General features: G+C 39.0%; 1 protein-coding gene across 2 annotated transcripts in view; it reads right to left on the bottom strand.

Annotated features, from left to right (window-relative positions):
- Window positions 1-19,830, bottom strand: part of STOX2 (storkhead box 2) — a 312,993-nt gene that overhangs the window by 212,511 nt on the left and 80,652 nt on the right. The window contains exons 1-2 of one of the 2 annotated variants that reach the window (XM_044680419.1): window positions 10,921-10,963; window positions 7,947-7,987 (exon numbers count right to left, since the gene is read on the bottom strand). The exons of the other annotated variant lie outside the window; for it this stretch is intronic. Coding sequence (XP_044536354.1) covers window positions 7,947-7,987; window positions 10,921-10,934 — 55 coding nt within the window. The 5' untranslated portion in view covers window positions 10,935-10,963. Of the gene's footprint in view, window positions 1-7,946; window positions 7,988-10,920; window positions 10,964-19,830 lie in introns of those variants that run through there. 2 annotated transcript variants of the gene reach the window in all.

Consider the following 19,830-nt stretch of genomic DNA (forward strand, 5'->3'; position numbering starts at 1 on the left):
GAGAGAGAGAGAGAGAGAGAGAGAGAGAGAGAGAGAGAGAGAGAGAGAGAGAGAGAGAGAGAGAGAATATTCTAAATCTAGTTATAAATTCTTGCTGGACCACAGCCACCAGACCATACCAGGAAGTCTTTGGTTCCTGGCTTTTTATTCTATTAACTTATAAATAGAGCTTGTACTCCAACCCCTACCTTAAGGTTGCAAGCAGTGATTGAAACCCCAGCCCACCCCAAGTTCTTCTAACTATAAGGGGGACAGGCTAGGCCTAGGCTACCAACAACAACAACAAAATGTTACCATGAGCCTAAAGCAAAACATAATTAGTTGAACCCAGGCACTTCCTTCAATTGTCCTCAGAAGAGAAGGTGGAAGCCAGAACTCACATGGCCTGTTTCTACAGTCACTGGACCTAGTTGATTTCTGGCTTTGCCTTTTGGACTGCCTTACTGGTTGCCTTGTTTGATGCCTGGAAAAGCCCATTTCTCTTGATTTCTGACACAAACACATGTTATAGGCTTTACAGAGATTCTCTCATTTGATCATCCTCAGAAAACATTTATGAAGGTTCTTTGAAGGAATACATTAAAAGGATAAAGAAAGGTGTGGGGCAGGGAGGGAGGGAGGGAGGGAAGGAGGTGATCTGAGGGGCCCAGCAATCAGAAAAAGGAAGCAAAGATAGATAAGAGCTGGTCATGCCAAAGTAATTTTATTTCCTGTTTTGTTCGGCTGGAGGAGGCGGGGAGAGGATTGGGGGAGAGAGAGGTATTTTAACTAACCAGGTAGATCTGTACAATGTCACAGACAAAGTCTAGCTGAATTTCGGCCAGCCATCTGACAAAGTCTCTCATGTTCACACAAAACAAGATGGAGCTCTACGAGAAGGATGATAGACTAGTTGGCTGGATTTGTAACGGAATGACCAAACCCAAAGAGTGGAGAAGTGATCTAGCGAACCTGGAATGCCAAAGAGTTCCATCTTGTGCCGCTCAACATTTTCAAGGATAGGATGAAGGCACAGATGAAATGTTTATGAAAATCATAGTTCACAGAAAGTCATAAGACATTGTTACTATGACAGATGCAGGAGAGTCCTGAAGCCAGCTGCAGCCAGATCCCTGAATGTTAAATTTTCATCGTGTGCATTTATGCCTCAGAAATCAATAAATACCATAAATAGGAGCTTGATTTATTGTTCTTTTGATTATCCAAAGTCAGATTTGGGGAAAATGTAGAAAAAATGTTAATGATGCAGATTAAGCCTAAAATTATGCTCAGAGGCAGCTGTTAACATTTACCAGACGCCACTGGTCAGATGGAAAACTTAGCATCCAAAAGAACTCAACAGCCTAGAAAAATGGGCTAAATCTAATAAAACAGAGTGTGGAAAAACAAATATGAATTCTCACACCTGGCCATTATTGTTTATCCTATCCAATTGTCCAATTACAGTCTGAAAGTGAAATGGTTAAAACCCATCTATGTGGCAAGGACCTGCCTGCTCCAGTGGACTACACAATCCATTTGACTCATAGCATGATCTCTTCATGAGCCGACATTAAAAGGTATATGTAGAAAGACCACTTTTTGCCATCACAAAGGACTAGAAACAAATTAGACAGGAATGACAAGTCCAATTGTGGTACCAGAACAGATTGTAAAGACAAATGAAGAGGAGCTGATCATCTTTTGCTTTCTGTAACAGTCAAAAACTAGGAATAACTGCCGAAAGTTTCAGGAAGGCAAATTTCAACGGAAAGAAAACCACCTAAAAAGTAAAGTGTAGCAGGCTGCTTTGAGACACGGTGATAGCTTCATCACTAGGTATCTTCAAAGAAGAGGTGGCAGAAGAGATTTCTGCTCGGATACAGGGTGATCTACTCTGGATGGGCTCTTTCCACTGAGAATTTTATGGTAAGCCCCTTACCAACAAAGAGCTTACAATCTAGTGGAACAGATGTATGAAGAGAAATGAAAATCCGTAACAATCTATAGTAAGCATTAAAATTGAGATACAAAGTACAAATACTTCTTTGAAGCAAATTTAAGTTTGAATTCTACCTCATACACTCACTAGCTATGGAACCCTGAGTAAATGATTTAACCTTGATTTCTTCATATATAAAAGGTGTTTTCATTCAATGGTTTCTAAGGTACCCTCCATCTTTTAATCTATGATACTATTTCAAAGTTAGGTGGTACCAAATTTGAAGTCAGGAAGACTCATCTTTCTGAGTTCAAATCTGGCCTCAGACATTTACTAGCTGTTTGACTCTCAGCAAGTCACTTAATCTTGCTTACCTCAGTTTCCTCTTCTGTCAAAAGAGTTGGAAAAGGAAATGGCAGACCACTTGAGTATGTGTCAAGAAAATTCTAAATGGAGGCGTGAAGTCAGACGTGACTGAAAAAAAAATAACTGAACAACAGTGACGTTAAAGAGAACACAGTGTATGGTATGAGCTAAGATATTTAATGACCCACCAGTATTTCCAATGAAATGGGATGATGAAGGACACTACTCGCCTTCCTAAGAAAGAGAAGTGATAGATTATGCAGAATGAGATGGATGTTTTTGGACGTAGCTAATAAGGGAATTTGGTTAGATTGAGGGTGTATATTTATTACAAAGGTTTTTCTTTTCCACTGACTTAAGGGAGAGATAAGAGAAGTGGGGGAAAATGCTTGTTAATTGGGGAGGAAAGTTTTAATTTGAAGGAAAAAAAACAATTCTTAGTGACAGGTGAAATTTAGAAGCTGAGAAAGAAGTCAAAGATTTCTCCTAAGTTTTGAAACAAGGGAATTGGGGGAGGAATGTTGTTATTGCTCAATTGTCTGACTATTTACGGTACCATTTGGGATTTTCTGGGCAAAGAAACTGGAGTGACTCATCATTTCTTTCCAACTCATTTTGCAAATGAGGAAACTGAGGCCAACAAGTGATTTGCCCAGGGTCACACAGCTAGTAAGTCTCTGGGGTTAGATTTGAACTCAAGAAGATGAGTCTTCCTGAGACCAGTTCTGGCACTGTATCTACTTTGCCACCTAGCTGCCTCCAGGAGAGGTGGCACAAACACCAACAGAAATACAGTCTGCAGGAGGACCTGCTTTGGGGGGATTGTTGATGAGTGCGTTTGGAGACATGTTGAGTCTGGCATGATTAAGTCCAAGTAGAAACATCTAGCAGACAGAAATGAGGAAATATAACACTCGGAAAACAGACTGGTTCTAAAGATACAAATGTGGGAAACTACTAAGCAGAAGAGATTGCACACTAATGTATATGTTTTTTAGGAGCAAAAAGCTGGGGAGCTAGGGCTGAGCTTTGAAGCAAGGGGTAATTAGTATAGTCCTGTGAACGAGTTTTTATCATTTGGTAACTATTTCAATATAATTAGTTTCCTTTTAATCATACATATTTTATTTTATGTCTTTAAAAACACTCTGAAAAAAAGGCCCATAGGCTTCACCAGACTGGTAAAGGAGTCCGTCATACACATACACACATACACACATTAGGAATCCCTGTGCTACATGTAAAACTCAGTGGAATTGCACGTCGGCTACAGGAGGGAGGTGGGAGGAGGGGAGGGAAAGAACATAAATCATGGAACCACGGAAAAATTCTCTTAATTAACAATTAAATAAAATTTTTTTAAAAAGAATCCCTGTGCTAATTAATATATATTCACATTTCAAGGGTGAGAAAATGAAAGGCAAAAAAATGGGGAAACTAGGTGGCGCGTGGATAGAGCACTGTGATTGGAATCAGGGAGACGTATTCATGAATTCAAATTGGGACAGATATGTGACCCTGGACAAGTCACCTAACCCTGTTTGCCTCAGTTCCTCATCTGGAAAATGAGCTGGAGAAGGAAATGGCAAACCACTCCAGGATTTCTGCCAAGATACCTCTAAAGAAGGTCCCAAAGAGTCAGGCACAACAGAACAACAAGAGAATTAAAGGAGGCTGACCGAGAAAGAGTAGCACTGAGGGAGAGGAAGAAGAAAACCAGGGTCTCGAGGCACCACACAAGGCAATGGAGGAGAAAGTCTCAAGAAGAGGGCAGCAGTGCACTCAAGAAGAGTGGTAGCCAATGCAACCAAAACTGTATAGATAAGGAGAATTGAGGAAAAGGCTTTGTAGTAACCAATTAGGAAAGTAGTAATAACATTGGAGAAAGCACTCTGGTAGCAGACCTGAGATTGCAAAGAGGGTGGGTGCTAAAAAAAATGGAATCACATTCTAGAGAAATTGCATATCAAAAAGAATGGAGCAAACAGGGCCAAATAAAGGTAGGCAAGATCTGAATATGTTTATAAGCACTGGGAAGAAGGCAATACAGAGAGGGAGAAACTAGATGTCAGAGAATGGCCGAGTGGTAGGGGGCATCTAGGTGGCTCAGTGGATTGAGAGCCAGGCCTAAAGAGGGGAGGTCCTGGGTCCAGATTTGGCCTCAGAAACTTCCTAGCTGGGTGACCCTGGACAAGTCACTTAACTCCCATTTCCTAGCCCTTGCCAAGCTTCTGTCTTAAAACCAAATTGTAGCATTGATTCTAAGATGGAATGTTAGAGTTTAAAAAAAAAACCACATAATTATAGTATGAAGGAATGCATTTCAAGAAACTGGAAGAAGGGAAAATAGTGAGTAATTAAGGAAAAAATGACAAATTATATTATAAAATATTATATTATAAAATCAAGAAGACATGGTGGGAGCATCTAAGAGGCTCAGTGGATTGAGAACTAGGCTTGGACAGGAGGTCCTTGGTTCAAATCTGGCCTCAGACATTTCCTAGCTGTGTGACCCTGGGCAAGTCCCATTGCCTAGTCCTGATCAATCTTCTGCCTTGGAAACAACACACAGTATTGCTTCTAAGACAGAAAGTAAGAGTTTTGTTTTTTTCCTAAAGAGATATATGTATTCTCTTGTACTAAAGTTTTATATTAGTCCAGTTTTCCCTTTTAATTGTAAACTCTAAGGGTAAGATGTATGCTTTCTGTTTCTTTGCTATGTTTTTTCCCTTTTTTCCTCTCCCTCTTCCAAATTCTGAGCAGAGTTGTTGTTATTTAGTCATATCCAATTCTTCATGACTCTTTTTGGGGTTTCTTGGCAAAGTTACTAGAGTGGTTTGTCATTTCCTCCTGCAGCTCATTTTACAGATGAGGAAACTGAGGCAAACAGGATTCAATGACTTGCCCAGAGTCACACAGCTAGGAAGTGTCTGAGGCCAGATTTGAACCTTGAGGAAGAGGAGTTTTCCTGATTCTGGGCTGGGCACCCCAACCCCTGTGCCACTTAGTTGCTCTGACTGAGTACATAGCTTAGCTAAATTCCAAAGGGCAAGGCAACATCATACCTATGATATCACGTCCTACAACTTGACTGCACAGACTCAGCCGTAGGCAGCAATGCACAGTTAATACATGCAACCATGCCCCATCTAAAAAGACAAAATATTTTTCTGCTATGACTTTAAAACTTCACTTTTTCCCTAATGGCTAAAATACTCTATCATCCTCTGACACGTAAGATGCCACAGGAGTCATGCCAGCTGGTTTCACATTCATCACCCCACTATTAACTACAATTAAGCAGGAGCAATTAGCACAAAGTGGCTACTCCTCACCAGTGAATCCAAGAGCTTGAACCCTGGGGCAGCCTTATCACTAACTTCCAATCTGAATAGAGACTGGGATAGACCCAATTTGGCAGCCAACCAGCCCAGGAATGCCTGATCTTCAGATGAGCTGGTTCTAGATGTCTGACAGACCCTGTGAACTCAGGTCTATATTAAAACCCCCTGAGGCATGCAGTACCACAGCTCTTTAAGATGCTCCCAGGAGATCTGGAGCAAATCAGCACCTCTGGAGAATTCTCCCAGAACTCCTCTTGCATCACCAGATCAACCCCTAGACTGAAAACTGACCCAGGTTATCTACTGAGACAATTCAATGAACTTCTTCAACGGACCCTGGTCTAGACTCCCGTAGCATATCTTTTTTGGATACGACCATTAATGTACTCCAGAAATATGGAGCCAGATTCTCTAATACCCATGAGATCTTTTGCTCAAGAAGGACATTCTGGCAAGTTGGATTAAGTGTTGTGGGCCATTAGGGCCCCATTTAATGGACTGAAGTATTAATTCGCCAAATAGGACCCCAGTGATCAAAAGCATTAATGTAACTTTTCGACATGTCTAACTTATTCCCAGGGAGTCACAAATAAAAGGGGGAAATCTGAGTCATTAAATAATTGCAATGAAAAGTGCTATTCTGAGATTAGCACCAAGTGCAGTTCCAGAGAGTCAAACAGATGCTTTAATTACAAATATAAATATACCAAAGCATTCAAACTACTGCCCATTTGCTAACCTTAATGTCTCACTGGCCTGAGAGGGAATTCTAAAATTCCCAACCTCCCACCAACTTCATGGTTACAAATCTTCTGTAGTGAATTATTCTGTGGATTTTAGGGGTTACAAAAAAGGAAAGAGTTTCTTGAGAGTCATTAAGTTTGCAGGGCTAGCGGGAAAAGAGCAAATCTCATACACAGTATAGATCCCATCCAAGAAACTATTCCAAACAAGTATAAAGGATAGAGGCTCTTGGCAATGCCAAGCTGGCCAAGTATTGCCAAATATTATCCTAAATTTACATGCACATTTTTAAAAAGCTGTTTATAAACAATCTTCCATATGTGCTGGATAAGAAAAATCTTAATGAGAATTGATAATTGTCTGACTTTTGCAATCTGCCATTAGTTGCTATTTTGGTTTAAGATAATATTTCTACCAAATTGTATTTCTAATGCTACAGCACTCTCATTTATTCCTTGAGAAGACTTACGTTTATCTAGAATAGAAGGTGGGAAACACTTTATCAAAAAATCCCGTATTCGTCCCATTTTTACCTCCAGTTACACTATTCGGCATGTTGGTCTATTTCCATTAGCCATCAAATCACAGAAATTCACCTCTAATAAAGGTGAATCAATCCCTCAATAGGCAGTTATTATGCACCAGGCACAAACTATCCATGAAGCCATTAACACAGGAATCTGTGTTCTCTACAAACAAAACTTTTCAGCTGTGACCCTAAGACTCTAGATGACAAAATTCCCTAAATTTTCTTCTTAAAAGAGTGAAAGAAAACATTTAAAATACATCTACAAATGACTGATGCCTTCAGTTTTCTCCCTAAAGACTGATCACAGCATTCCTTCCCTATGGCAAGCCCAATAACTCTCCTGAAGATCTGGGGAAACATAGCTGTTTGACCATATTACGAAATCAATCAATCGTATATGATATCTAGGATGTCAAAAATCAACATGTATTCATCAGAAAGTCCCTGCTCAAAACAGATAAATGCACCAGACCAAGTTCCACAGAGGTGCATCTCCCTCTCCTTGGCTTCAATTAAGTGACAAAAATATATCAGCTGGCTACTAAAAATGCAATATAATTTAAATTTGAAAAAAAAAAAGCAAAGTTCATTTAGGATGAAACAGGGATATGGTTTCAAATTCATACTTTAGTCATTTGTGTTTCTTTGGTCCAAATGAAGTTCTTCCCAAAAGGACCACTTAAGAAGTAGCTTCTGCCTATTTCAAGTCAGGCATGCAACACTGGTGACCATTCCCTAGGTGCAGAATAACAATAAAAACAATTCAAAAGTTCAGGGCTGTTAATTTGAAAATAAACTATCTTTCAGAAAGAAATCATGACTATATGGAAAAGAAATACAGCCCCCGTCTTTAGCAACGTATTTCACAAGGCATAAAAATCAGCCAATTATTCAAATGTAATGGCATTTTTAACAAATAAGACTTTTGGTCATAAGAAAACAATTGTCATCATTTAAAACTTTTCAAAAAAGGATTTATGCCCATTTACTTTGGATTTCTCTCTCTAACAACAGAGCAAATTCCACGGTTCAACATACTCACTCTCCAGCTTGAGTCCTGGGTTTCGGATTTTTGCAAGGGGTCTGTAAAATGTACAGATGGAAATAATCAGTGGGTTCCTTCAAATTCTGATGACTGCTGCTTTTATTCTCTGGATTTCCTTTGGTGCCAAAGATGTCCTTATACACCAGAGTTACTGTATGCTGAATGAAACTGATGTCAACATTTTATTACATTTGGTGTTTCGGGTTTCCCAATAGTTAATTCAAACATTAAAGATAGCTGCGCTCTGTATATTTCTTCAATTCTGTTTTCTTTTCTCCTTTTTGGAACAGTGCTGGACTCTCCTGACACGCTACAGAGATTTAAAGTTGGACCTCTGCAGGGCTGCACTAAATTAAATATTAAGGTAATTCATTTCAAACTTCAGCCCCCCCCCCTTTTCCCTGCCTCTCGTTGTTCTGGCAGTGTTAATTTTCCCACACCCTCCTGTAGTGGGGAACAGCTTGTCTGGGCAAGTAAGATAACTCTTTGGGCAGGAGATTAAAAACCCACACTGAAGTCATTAGGCACCTACTGGGCCAGGCCCTGAATTTACCCAGCACAGCTTCCACGCCGCCATCAACTGCCCTTGAAAGGCCACCGGAAAAGCATAACAACTAAGACATGCTCATTTTGGAATTTCCAGGGCCTGGGATTGCTTGTATTTTAGATCATGAAATAGGATTACAATTTAGCTGCCAGGACTAAGAGGAAATGCCTTAGCTTTAATTTAGTTTTGCCTCTCTCTATGGGAGCTACCAAGACTCATCCCTTGTAGCCATTGGCTTCAAGCCTGGAAAGTCCTTTGCATTTGGCAAGTCACTTTTGAAAGGAAAAAAAAAGGGTTCCCAACTATTCCTTCAAAACACAATGAAAGTGGGGCAGCCAGGTGACTCAGTGGATGCCTCAGACACTTCCTAAGCTATACCACATTGGGCAAGTCACTTGACCCCCATTGCCTAGCCCTTACCACTCTTCTGCCTTGGAACCAATATACAGCATCGATTCTAAGATGAAGGTAAAGGTTTAAAAAAAATACAATGGAAGATTCAAGGAATGAATTTCCAAGATTCTGAAAGAAGGGAAGATACTAAGAAATTCGAGAAAAAAGTGACAAATTCTGTTATAAAATGATGATCAAGAAGACACAGCTAAATACCAACCCACTTTCTCATCTTTATAAAATCTTTATGAGAATGAGCTACACATCTATTAAGGATATCTTTGATGATAATATGGGAAGGAATTAAAAGGCTTGCATAAGTAACACTCAATGGTAGGCATCTTCACTATAGAAGAGGGAAACATCTTCGTGAACAAATAAAAAATGTTGAGATACAAAGTCCCTTAGTTTTTGTTGGTTCATTATTTTTAAAAAGCGTTTGACTCCAAAAACTTTGTTAAGAACTCAATGATCAACCGTTGAGGTTTCCAGAGGACCAAGGATCAAACATGCTACCTATGTCCTATAAGAGAAGTGATGGACTCAGGGTGCAAACAGATATAGAGTTTTGGGACATGGTCAGTGTGGGAATGTATTTTGCTTGATGATGCATATTTGTTACAAGAATTTGGGCTTTCTTTTCTTTTTCTCAGTGAAGGAAGGGGAAAGTGAGACCAAATGGAAATCTTCATTGAAAAACTAAATTTACCAAGGTTTTTGTTTGTTTTTAAGCTTTGACTCCCATGGGGAAAACATAGCAATTCAATGATCTAAGACAACTCTAGTGGGCTCCTGTTGCAAAATGCTATCTACCACCAAAGAAAGAACTGATGGAATCTGAATGCAGATTCAAGAATATTACTTTTCACTTTATTTCCTTCATGTTTTTTATATGTCTTCTTCCACAGAACGATCAATATGGAAATGTTTTGCATGATCACACAAATATAATGTAGATCTTGTTGCTTATTGTCTCAGAAAGCAGAGACGGGAGGGAGGTAGAATTTGAAACTCAAAATTTCAGAAAATTTACGTTAAAAATTATTTTTACATGTAATCAGGAAAATAAAATATTATATTTAAAAAGGAGGGGTAGCAAGGTAGCACAGTGGATAGGATGCCAGGCCAGGAGTCAGGAGGGCCTGTATTCAAATCTGGCCTGGGCCACTTCTATCTGTGTGATCCTGGGCAAGTCACTTAATCCTGTTTGCCTAACCTTTGATCACTCTTCTGTTTTTGGAGGGGGGTAGATCACTTTGATAGTGGAGTGGAATATAAGCTCAGGTGAGAGAATCTTGAGGCAGAGAGAGCAATATTCTAGGTGTGATGGGATGAGCATCTGCCTCAGAGTGCTGGTAGCAGCAGAGGAGAAAAGGGGGTGTATATGAGAAATGTTAACACCAGGCAACATTTTTTTCAAGACTGAAATTTAAGACTCCTCTTTAGATGAAGGGTGTGGTTGGATTTTCAGCCTGAGGATAATTCTATCATTGGCATAAGGATGTAACCTGTTCAGCTCTTCCTATCTCCTGTCTGCACTATGATTAAGCAGGAAAAATGGTAATTAATGTTGAAAATTAATTCCTCTTTCAACCCTTCTTAAAAAAAAGTTAATCATTACCAAGAACATCGAAGATTAAACATAAAATAGCAATTATTACAAATGGGAGCACCATATTACAAGTATGAACCATCTTTTTGAGTAGTCCAAGAATAACTTTCTAACCAAATGCGGCATGTGTCACTCTCCACATACACATCAATAATAATATCGACGAATATGAGAAAACCAATGAAGAACTTAGGACCGAGATCATCGGGAAACAAACGTATTGGGTTTCTCTTTTCTGGTACAGGAGGAAGCACTATTTTGAACAAGACAAATCTATTCAAGAACTGGACCTGAATAATGCAAAGCAATGTCATTAATTACATGATTATATTAATATTCCACCCACAAATCTCCACCAAAGATAAACCACTCACGATCATTTTAGAGAGCAAAAAAAGGGAAGCAGTTAAGTGACTCACCTTACACATTTCATAGCAAGCGAGAGCTTAATTTTCTCCTGAAAATTTATCTTTTTGGGACCCCTTGAAACAAGAATTCTCTTGAAACCAGTTTTCTTTTTGAAAGTTTAAGAACCAAAAGGATCCACAAAATAGGGCAGAGAAAGGCAGGCAACTATATGAGGTTCACAGTCTCATACTCAGCTCAAAACCCAATTGAGATTTTTAATATGTAAAATCTATGTGAAATCCATAAAAGAACAAGAATGTGAATTTCCCAGCACAGTAAAGCAGTTCAGTTTGGTTTCAGTGACCTTCAAATACCAGATGATCTAAAAGAGTCAAAAGAGTATACAGATTTGTTGATCTGGCATCAACTTGTGTTTTTCTAAAGACATTTTCCAACACTAAAAATATTCAACTGACCCCAGTGTTAGAGTTGGGCAAAACAGTAAGGCAGCCAAGAGGAAGAGATGATTCCACCCTAACAGCTACTTCATAATGATGTCTCTTCCTTCTCATTATCGGAGATTTACATTCGAGAATCCCAACCAGCATAAACTTACGTTGACAGTATAAACTTTCCCTTAAATGAATGACAACATGGATCTCTCAAAAACCACAGGACTCTTTTTAGCTTAGACAGAAAGATGAAACATTTCATGAGAACACTGATTATAGAAGAGACAGAAGAAGAAAACATAATTTGTCCCCCAGAATTAGGTTTTCTATACACATCCACAGCATTTTAAACAAAATGTCTACATAAAAAAGTCAACCAGTTGAGTTGAGAGAATGCTGACTCCAATACCGAGGAGAAATATCACCGGGGTGCTTTTACTTATAAAATCCTTAAAAGGTTCTTAAGAAAATTATTTTTTTTTCAGTATAAGTGAGATAAAGGAGAAAATATGAGAAAGAAGTTAAAAAAAAAAAAAAAAGGAAATCCAGAACTTTTGAGGATGCTGGCTGGATTCTAGGATAAAAAATGAGTATGTGGTTAGGAGATGTTGAAAGGTGGTAGAGCACATATGTTTTATAATGAAAGCCTTCTGATTTCATTTGTATGACACGGAATATTAATAAGGCACTATTGTGCCTTAGGTTGCCATTAAAAAAAAAAAGTATGCTCAGCTCACATCCCAAACAGGTCTGCAGCTGATGTTAGCAAGGAACTTTTCATTCTTCACAGGATCTGGCACATAGTAGGTACTTAATGAATATCTATTGATTGACTAAATCACTCTTTTTTTTCAACAATATTGCATCCTCACTAAAATTTAAAGTTAAAAGAGTGACTGACAAATGTTTTGTAATTCGGTTTTTAATTAGGAATTGAAAACCCTCCTCAGTATTAAGCTGGGAGACCACTTTAAAAAGTTCCTTTGTTCAAAGTTGAAGACCAATAAAAACTTTTGGTGATTTATCTTTTTTAATTTTGGCAACTTTGTTTTAAAAGGAACATATAAATCTTGTTCCAAATAACCCTTTCCAAGCAGTGTTTCCTTTACAAATAAGAGAGAAACATGGACTTATCTTCAATTCACAAATATTTACTTTTTGTAATTTACAGCTGGGTGGTAGAATGTCAGGAAGAGGAATTCAAATACTGTCCTAGATATCTAGCAGCCATATAGCACTGGGAGAGTTGCATGACTTCAGTTTCCACATCTGTAAAATGGGAATCATAATAGGGCTTGCCTCACAGAACAGTTGTGAGGATCAAACAGGATAGTACGTGTAAAAGGTTACTTATTTATATTATTATTATAAGGAGACAGATTTGGCAAGATAAGTTTAAGTCAAGTCACATTCTCTTTCTTACTTGAATTTTTCTGCTTTGTAACTAGCCTCAAGAAATCAGGAAAGTCAGAATGCAAATCACTACTGAAATTCTGACCCATGAAATTACTACGACATTGAACTTCTTTAGTTTATGGTAGTTCAGGGTTCCCAAGCCCATCATAACTTTATTCAATGAGCATTTAACTGGAAAGTAAATAAAGCAGAGCATTACGCCAAAGAATTTTAGAGCTAGAAGACACAAGAAGATAGTGTGGTTTGACAGGCAGTGTTGCCTATTGAATAGAAAGCTGGCTTCAGTCAGAAAGTTCTGAGTTCAAGTCCTGTCTCTTATACACACTGACCATATGACCTTAGGTAAATCATTTAACCTCTCATTTCATCCTCTTCTTCCCCCATCCCATGAATTCTCAAAAACTGTAGTCTTGCAAAGTAGATCCTAAGTTACAAAGGGAGAGGGAGTTTCCTAACCAGTTTTCCCATACCGCTGAAATTATACATCTACCCTGCCCCATGCCCCAAAAAATGTCAGTCTAGTCTAGCTAGGGTTCTGAGACTTTTATGAACCTCTAGGCAGAGTGGTAAAGCCTATGGATCCTTTCTTGAAATATTATGGGTTTATTTTTAAAAATCAGAATTTAAGGAAATACTAACCTTCAATTAAGAGGTTAAAAAAATTTTTTTTTGCCAATCCAAGTTCATCAACCCTCTGAAATCCATCCACAGACCCTCAAGTTAAGAATTCCAGATCTAATCTAAACCTTCAATTTATAAATGAAAAAAACTGAGGACACAAAGAGGCAAGTGGCATTACCAAGGTCACACAGCTAGTTGGTAGTAAAGAGAAGACTGAAACTGGGGTCTTCAGACTCCATCATATTAGTATTCTTTCAATACTATCATAACATTTTGCTTAGTATTAACCACAAAAATATTGGGGCTAGGTTTTGGGGAGTTTTTAAAATGTCCTTCACTCTAAAATCATCTTCTTCCCCAAGTTAAAAAAAAAGAGAAGCACCATCCTTGTTTCAAAGAAGAAGTCAAACAAAACAAATCTACCCATTTGTGAAGTCCAAAAATAGGCATCTTCTAAGAAGAGGTGAATAAGAATGTTTTCCAGCTCAGTCCTCTGGAGTCATGGCTGGTCAGTGACCAGTGACCAGGGGTTTATACTACCTTTCTCATTAACCCACATTTTGACTTGAATTTGATTATTCGATCTATTTCTACTCTAAGTGAAACTTTAAATAATTCTACTCATATTTTTTACTCAACTTCCCCTCAAGGTTTCTAACCCACAATAGTAATTTCCAGGGGACAGCTAGGTAGCTCAGGGGATTGGGAGGTCTAGAGTCGGGAGGTCCTGGGTTCAAATCTTGCCTCATATACTGCCTAGCTGTGTAACCCTGAGAAAGTCACTTAACCTCCATTGCCTAGCCCATACACCTCTTCTACCTTAGAACCAGTACAGAGTATTGATTCTAAGAGAGAAGGTAAGGGTTTAAAAAAAAAGTAAATTTCAAACCCAGAAAATAAGCTCCTACAGTTCTACCTGACGGCAAGAATCATCAGAGTAATGACATGCAAAACTCCTTCCTCTCCTTTTATAGTCCCAGGGCTTTTGGAAGTTGCTAATTGTCATGGCTCCATCCAACCACCCTTGAGAAAGGCAAAGAATAAAGGAGGAAGAACACCTTTTGCAAATCTCAAGATTCAGAGAGTTGCTGAATGAGTGGCAAACCACCTACCCAGAATCTGAGAAAGAAGGGGCACATATCAAAATTTGCCCCAATTCAATGATTAGTGGAAAATAAGAGGTTACTTCCCGTCAAGATGACTGAACAGGAAGAGGACCACCCAGATCCCATATGTCAACTCCAACAAAATATGATATTCATACTAGACTGAAAAATGGCCAAGAATTCCAATCAGAAACAACAAGGAATTACTTCTTTGACTCCAGAAGTGTCAAAAGCCCAGTTTTTGTCTCCTGACAAAAAGTCAGGAGAAGCCAATAAAAATTAGGCAGTGAGATCCCTCCAGCAAAGCCAATACCAGCACAGGGTAGCCTTTCACCGTGACCAAAGACAGGATGAAGCTCTTTGTTTGAAGGCAAAAAAAGAATGGAGAGCTCACCTGAGGAAGTCCTAGCATGTGGTCAGAGAGCTCCAGGATAGGGTGCTTGGAAATACCTAAGTAACAGCAGGCAACTACTAGTAACCTGTGACTACCAATATGTTATGATGTTCAGAATCCGTGAAAAAAAACAGTGCTCTGAACATCAAAAATCCAAAGAGACAGAGGCCAACACAGGGACCAAAGAGGAGATCAAACATATCCTAATATCCTACCCAAAAGAACAGCAGGAAGTTAGGGCACAAAGCCCCCATTTGGGACCAAAAGCTTCAGAAATAAGTAATTCAAAGAAAACACCAACCAGAAACAAATACTGGTGCAAATCTAAAGATGTGCCCAACAGAAGTAACTCCATAAGAACTGCAAGCAGAATCAAAGGAAAGAAGTGGAATTTCTGCAAGGACTACAAGAATGCCTGGTAGAAATGATACAAGAGATTTAAAAAGAGCCAGAGAGAGTGGCCCATGCCTGTAATCCTTGCTAGTGAGGGAAGCAGAGATTGACAGGTTGCTCAAACTCAGGAGTTCTGAGTTACAAGAGAGCTAAAGTTGATCTACTGTCTGCATAAGTGTGGCATCAATATGGTGAGCCCCCAAGAGGGAAACCACCAGGATACCTAAAGAGGGGTAAACTTGCCCAGATCATGGAATTAACGTTTCTATGTTTATCAGCAATGAGACTTAGTTTATGAGTGGATTAGTGGGGAGGGAAAGAGAGAGGGAGAAAGGAGGAAGAAATAACTGAAGGGAGAATAAGTAACAGAAGAGAGAGTAAGAAACTTAAGCAAGGAATGGACTTCTCGAAAAATAGAATAGACTAAACCAAAATTAATAGCTTCATGAGACAACAAAAATATTGGAAAAGATTAAAAGATTGAGGAAAAGAAAACAATGAAAGATATTTTAAAAGACAACTGGCTGGGGGCAGCTAGGTGGCTCAGTGGAACTGAGAGGTCCTGGGTTCAAATTTGACCTCAAACACTTCCTACCCATGCGACCCTGGGCAAGTCACTTAACCCCCATTGCCTAGCCCTTACATTCTTCTGACTTGGAATCAATGCATAGTATTGATTCCAAAATGGAAAGTAAGAGTTAAAAAAAAAAAAAAAAACAACTGACCACAGGTTAAGGGGAGATTACTTAAGAATCTTTGGATTTTCCCAAAAGTAGGATTAAAATTTAAGGCTGAATACCTTATTTCAAAAAAACATAAATGAAATCTGCCCAGATCTACTAGAAACAGCAGACAGAACAAAGACAGAATCTATCAATAAGTTCTTAAAAAGAACCCCAAAAGATAAAGATCTAGAAATATCAGAGCAAAAATGGAGGGCTATTGGTGTAAAAGAATAAAAAGAGAAAAAAGACTAGAAAGAAGCCATATGGCTTTAGGCATGAGGAAATTGTAATCCTCTCAGCCACTGCCTGGTTCAGCAGTTTTACTACTAGTACCCACTTCAGAAGAGAGTCATCCTGGCCCTGGATATCCCTAAAACCTTGTCCATCTCTCTTAGTTCAGCTGCCTGAGTGCTGCTCATCTGGAAGAAGAAGCAACTATATTTGGGGAAGCAGAGCGATCAAGGAGCAAAGCCATAATTGTGAATAACAGGAAATTAAAAGAATAGGAATAGTGCCTGGGAGGTAGCATCACTTGGGGAAATTCTTGTCTGTCCCCAGACAGAAGCCCTCCCCGGGGCAATAATATTAGTTACAGAACAAGTCTCCATCGGGGTAGGGATAAGAATAATAAGACTGGGAGCTAGAAGGGACCTTATGGATACAACCTCTTCGTTTTACAACTATAGAACCAGAAAGAACTCATCCAACAGAGTTAGTTCCTCTAACTCACACAGGTAACAAAGCAAGAGGTACCAGAGGTAGGGTTTAAATCCAGGTTCACTGATTCCAAATCTCTGTTCTTTAAAGGGGGCCATATTGTCTTTCTCCAGGAGGAGGGAGAGGACATAAGGATAACGGGGATTGGAGTGTAGGGTCTTTTGGGCTCTGTGAGTTTGGATATGGGCCATTACTTTGTTGTGTAAATAAAATCTGTTCTATGTTTGATTCCTGGCTAGCTTGAGAGCCAATGGCCACCTTTGGAGGAAATATAAGGCACTGGCATTCCTAGTTGCCACTGAAGTGGGGCAAAAGAAGCCAAACATAGTTGTTTCTCAATTCCATCTGGGTGGAAGAAAAATGAACCAGATGTTTGCACTTCCAGGGTTCATTTGGATGGGAGCAGAAACATAAGACAGAGAGGTCTCCAAAGTGGCTCGAGTTCCTTTTATCAAGAGGGAGCCTCTGACACCTAAGTCATTATTTTTCCTCTTTAAACTTCTGCCTACCAAAGATGGCATCGACGCATCTGAATATCTATCTTGTTTTGCTGACTTGTTCTCAGTGCAATTTTGGTGGCCCACTTAATTCCATCATAAAAAAGTCTTGAATAATTCCATCAATGAATTTCAAGGATGATGTCAATTTGGATGAACAAAATAACAGCAATAATTCCATAGGTGTTAGTTTATTTCTCCAATGTGATGTTTCTTTACTCACTGTGGAACTAAAGAAATATGAGCTAATTCCAAGTTATGGACTGATCATAGATTTTGAGACAGCTCAGCATGTTTGTCAGGCAAGGAAGACAGACGGCCTTGACACTCAAGGATGCTATAAAAGCTAACTCTTTTCAACAATAATATCCCGACATTCAATTTTCTCTTAATGTACTCTAACGGGCAGGCCATTCACCTGTAAGAGCCGATGCTTTCCCAAAAGGTGAACAATATGCTCTCTTTGCACCGGTAGAAAAAGACTCAGTACATTTAAATCTTTTAACTACCTTCCTGCTTACAATTAGAGTACTCTTTGTACTCACTCACGCTTACCTTCATGGGTATTATTAATCTCTATAAATATAAATGCAATTTTAAAAAATGCTTTTACCTTCCAACTCTTTGCAACTGTTCTTCACAACTCTATTTTTAAATATTCTAAAGACGTTTGTTAAGCATCACAAGGGTCTTGCCATGGCTTCACAAAAGAGGCTCACCTAATGGATGTTACTCCCTCCAGTATCTCGGATGTACCTCAATAAATGCTCTACCCTTTTCAGTTATTTTTAAGTCTGATCTGGCTAGGTGAAGAAAATAAATGGTGGAATAAAACAAAGTAAGTAATAGAAGAAAGGACTGGTAGTACAGTTAAAGATTGAACTATAAGCTACCTTTAAAAATGTCCAGGACATAATTTCTGTCTTTTCCACTCCCACCACTATCATCCCAGTTCTGGACTTGAAAATCATGGGACCTCAAGCTCCAATATTGGCTTACTAATGAGCTGCACCACTTACTGGAAGGTAACCACTTAAATCTCAGCTTCCTCAGACTGGAAAATGTGCCCTTGAATTCTTTAGAACTGGCTAAACCCATCGTGCTAAATCCAATGCTTCCATCTACTTGCACAAACTTTAAAACAGAGCAATTCTAAGACTCTCCAGAGGATGGGCTAGGGCAGGTGTAAGGGGTAGGAAGGGAGGCAAGCGGGTGAAGGAAGGATTGCAATTAATAGTTCCTTCCAACTGATAATTAAAATTTCATTATTTAATGCTGGGTTTAATTCATATACATTTTTGCTTTTAATTATATCCCTTTCTCTTCCTACATCTCTTTCAACTCTTGTGCCTACTTGTTTTGACATGAAGCGATGTGGGTGGGGAGGGAGACCCATGAGACCAAAGAACACATTTGTTCCTGAGAACATGGAATTTTGCTTTCCTAGGAAGAAAATAAAACCAGATAGTTAATTTTAAATGACATTTTTATTAGAAAAGGAAGATGAATTAATCATGTAGCAAGAGGACACCCAAAGGGTACCCTCAGAATGTCAGGAGAAAGTGAAGAAGGCTCTGAGGACACTGATGCCCCTACTCTCTGCAGTGAACTTATGGGAGGATACGGGCAAAAATGACACAGGATAGATGGGTTGTAGCCTGCTTCAGTGAAGGGACACCCATATCAGTAAGACCAAGCAGAATCTTTGAATTAGCTATCTCCTGACCATTTAGGAGGTCATGACTAGTGGTCTAATTTTAGTAGGCTATACTTTAAATGCCGTTCACCCTTCAACTTCAGTGACACAAAGCCAACTTCTAGAATAGTCTCCCAAAAGAGTTGGTCACTGGGAAAAGTAAATGTTTTCCTCTGTTCCCGCCTTCAAGCCTGCACTTCAGCTAAAAAGTACCAGTTTTCTTTCTTCAACCAGGGGAAAGTACTCATAATACATCCTAGGAGGTATATAAAAATAAACAATAACCGTGCTTTTTTGTTTTTTAAACATCTTAGAATCCATCTTAGAATCAACAGTACATATTGGTTCCAAGGCAGAAAAGTGGTAAGGGATAGACTTGAGTTCAAAGCTGGCCTCAGCCACTTAGTGGCTGTGTGACTTTGGGCAAGTTACTTAACCCTGGTTGCCTCAGTTTCCTCATCTGTAAAATAAATTGAAGAAGGAAATGCCAAACCACTTCAATATCTCTGCCAAGAAAACCCCAAAGGGGGTCACAAAGAGTTGGACGAGACTGAAAAATGACTGAACAACAACCTTACATGCTTCTAAGTGGCTTAGTGGATCGTGTTAGATTTGGAGGCAAGATGATCTGAATTTGTTACTGTTCCAGTAACACTGTACTTATTAGCCTCAGTTTCCTCATCTGTAAAATGGAGATAATAGTACCTAGCTCACAGGGATGTTGTGAGGATTAAATCAGACAAGATACTTAAAGCACTTTGCCTTGAAGTGCCTTAGAAATACTGGCAAATTATTATTGTTGTCATGGGTAGATTCAGTTTTTTCCTACATTTTCCATAGAACATTCATCCAACATAGCAAAAGCCTACCTCCATTTCTTTTAGTATCCTTGTTGTGCCAAGGTATCATTCTGCCTGCCTAGCCATGGATCTCATTCACACTACAGGGAATCAATGCTATTTCT

This window comes from Gracilinanus agilis, chromosome 6, assembly GCF_016433145.1.
Source record: "Gracilinanus agilis isolate LMUSP501 chromosome 6, AgileGrace, whole genome shotgun sequence".
Classification (NCBI taxonomy): Eukaryota; Metazoa; Chordata; class Mammalia; order Didelphimorphia; family Didelphidae; genus Gracilinanus; species Gracilinanus agilis.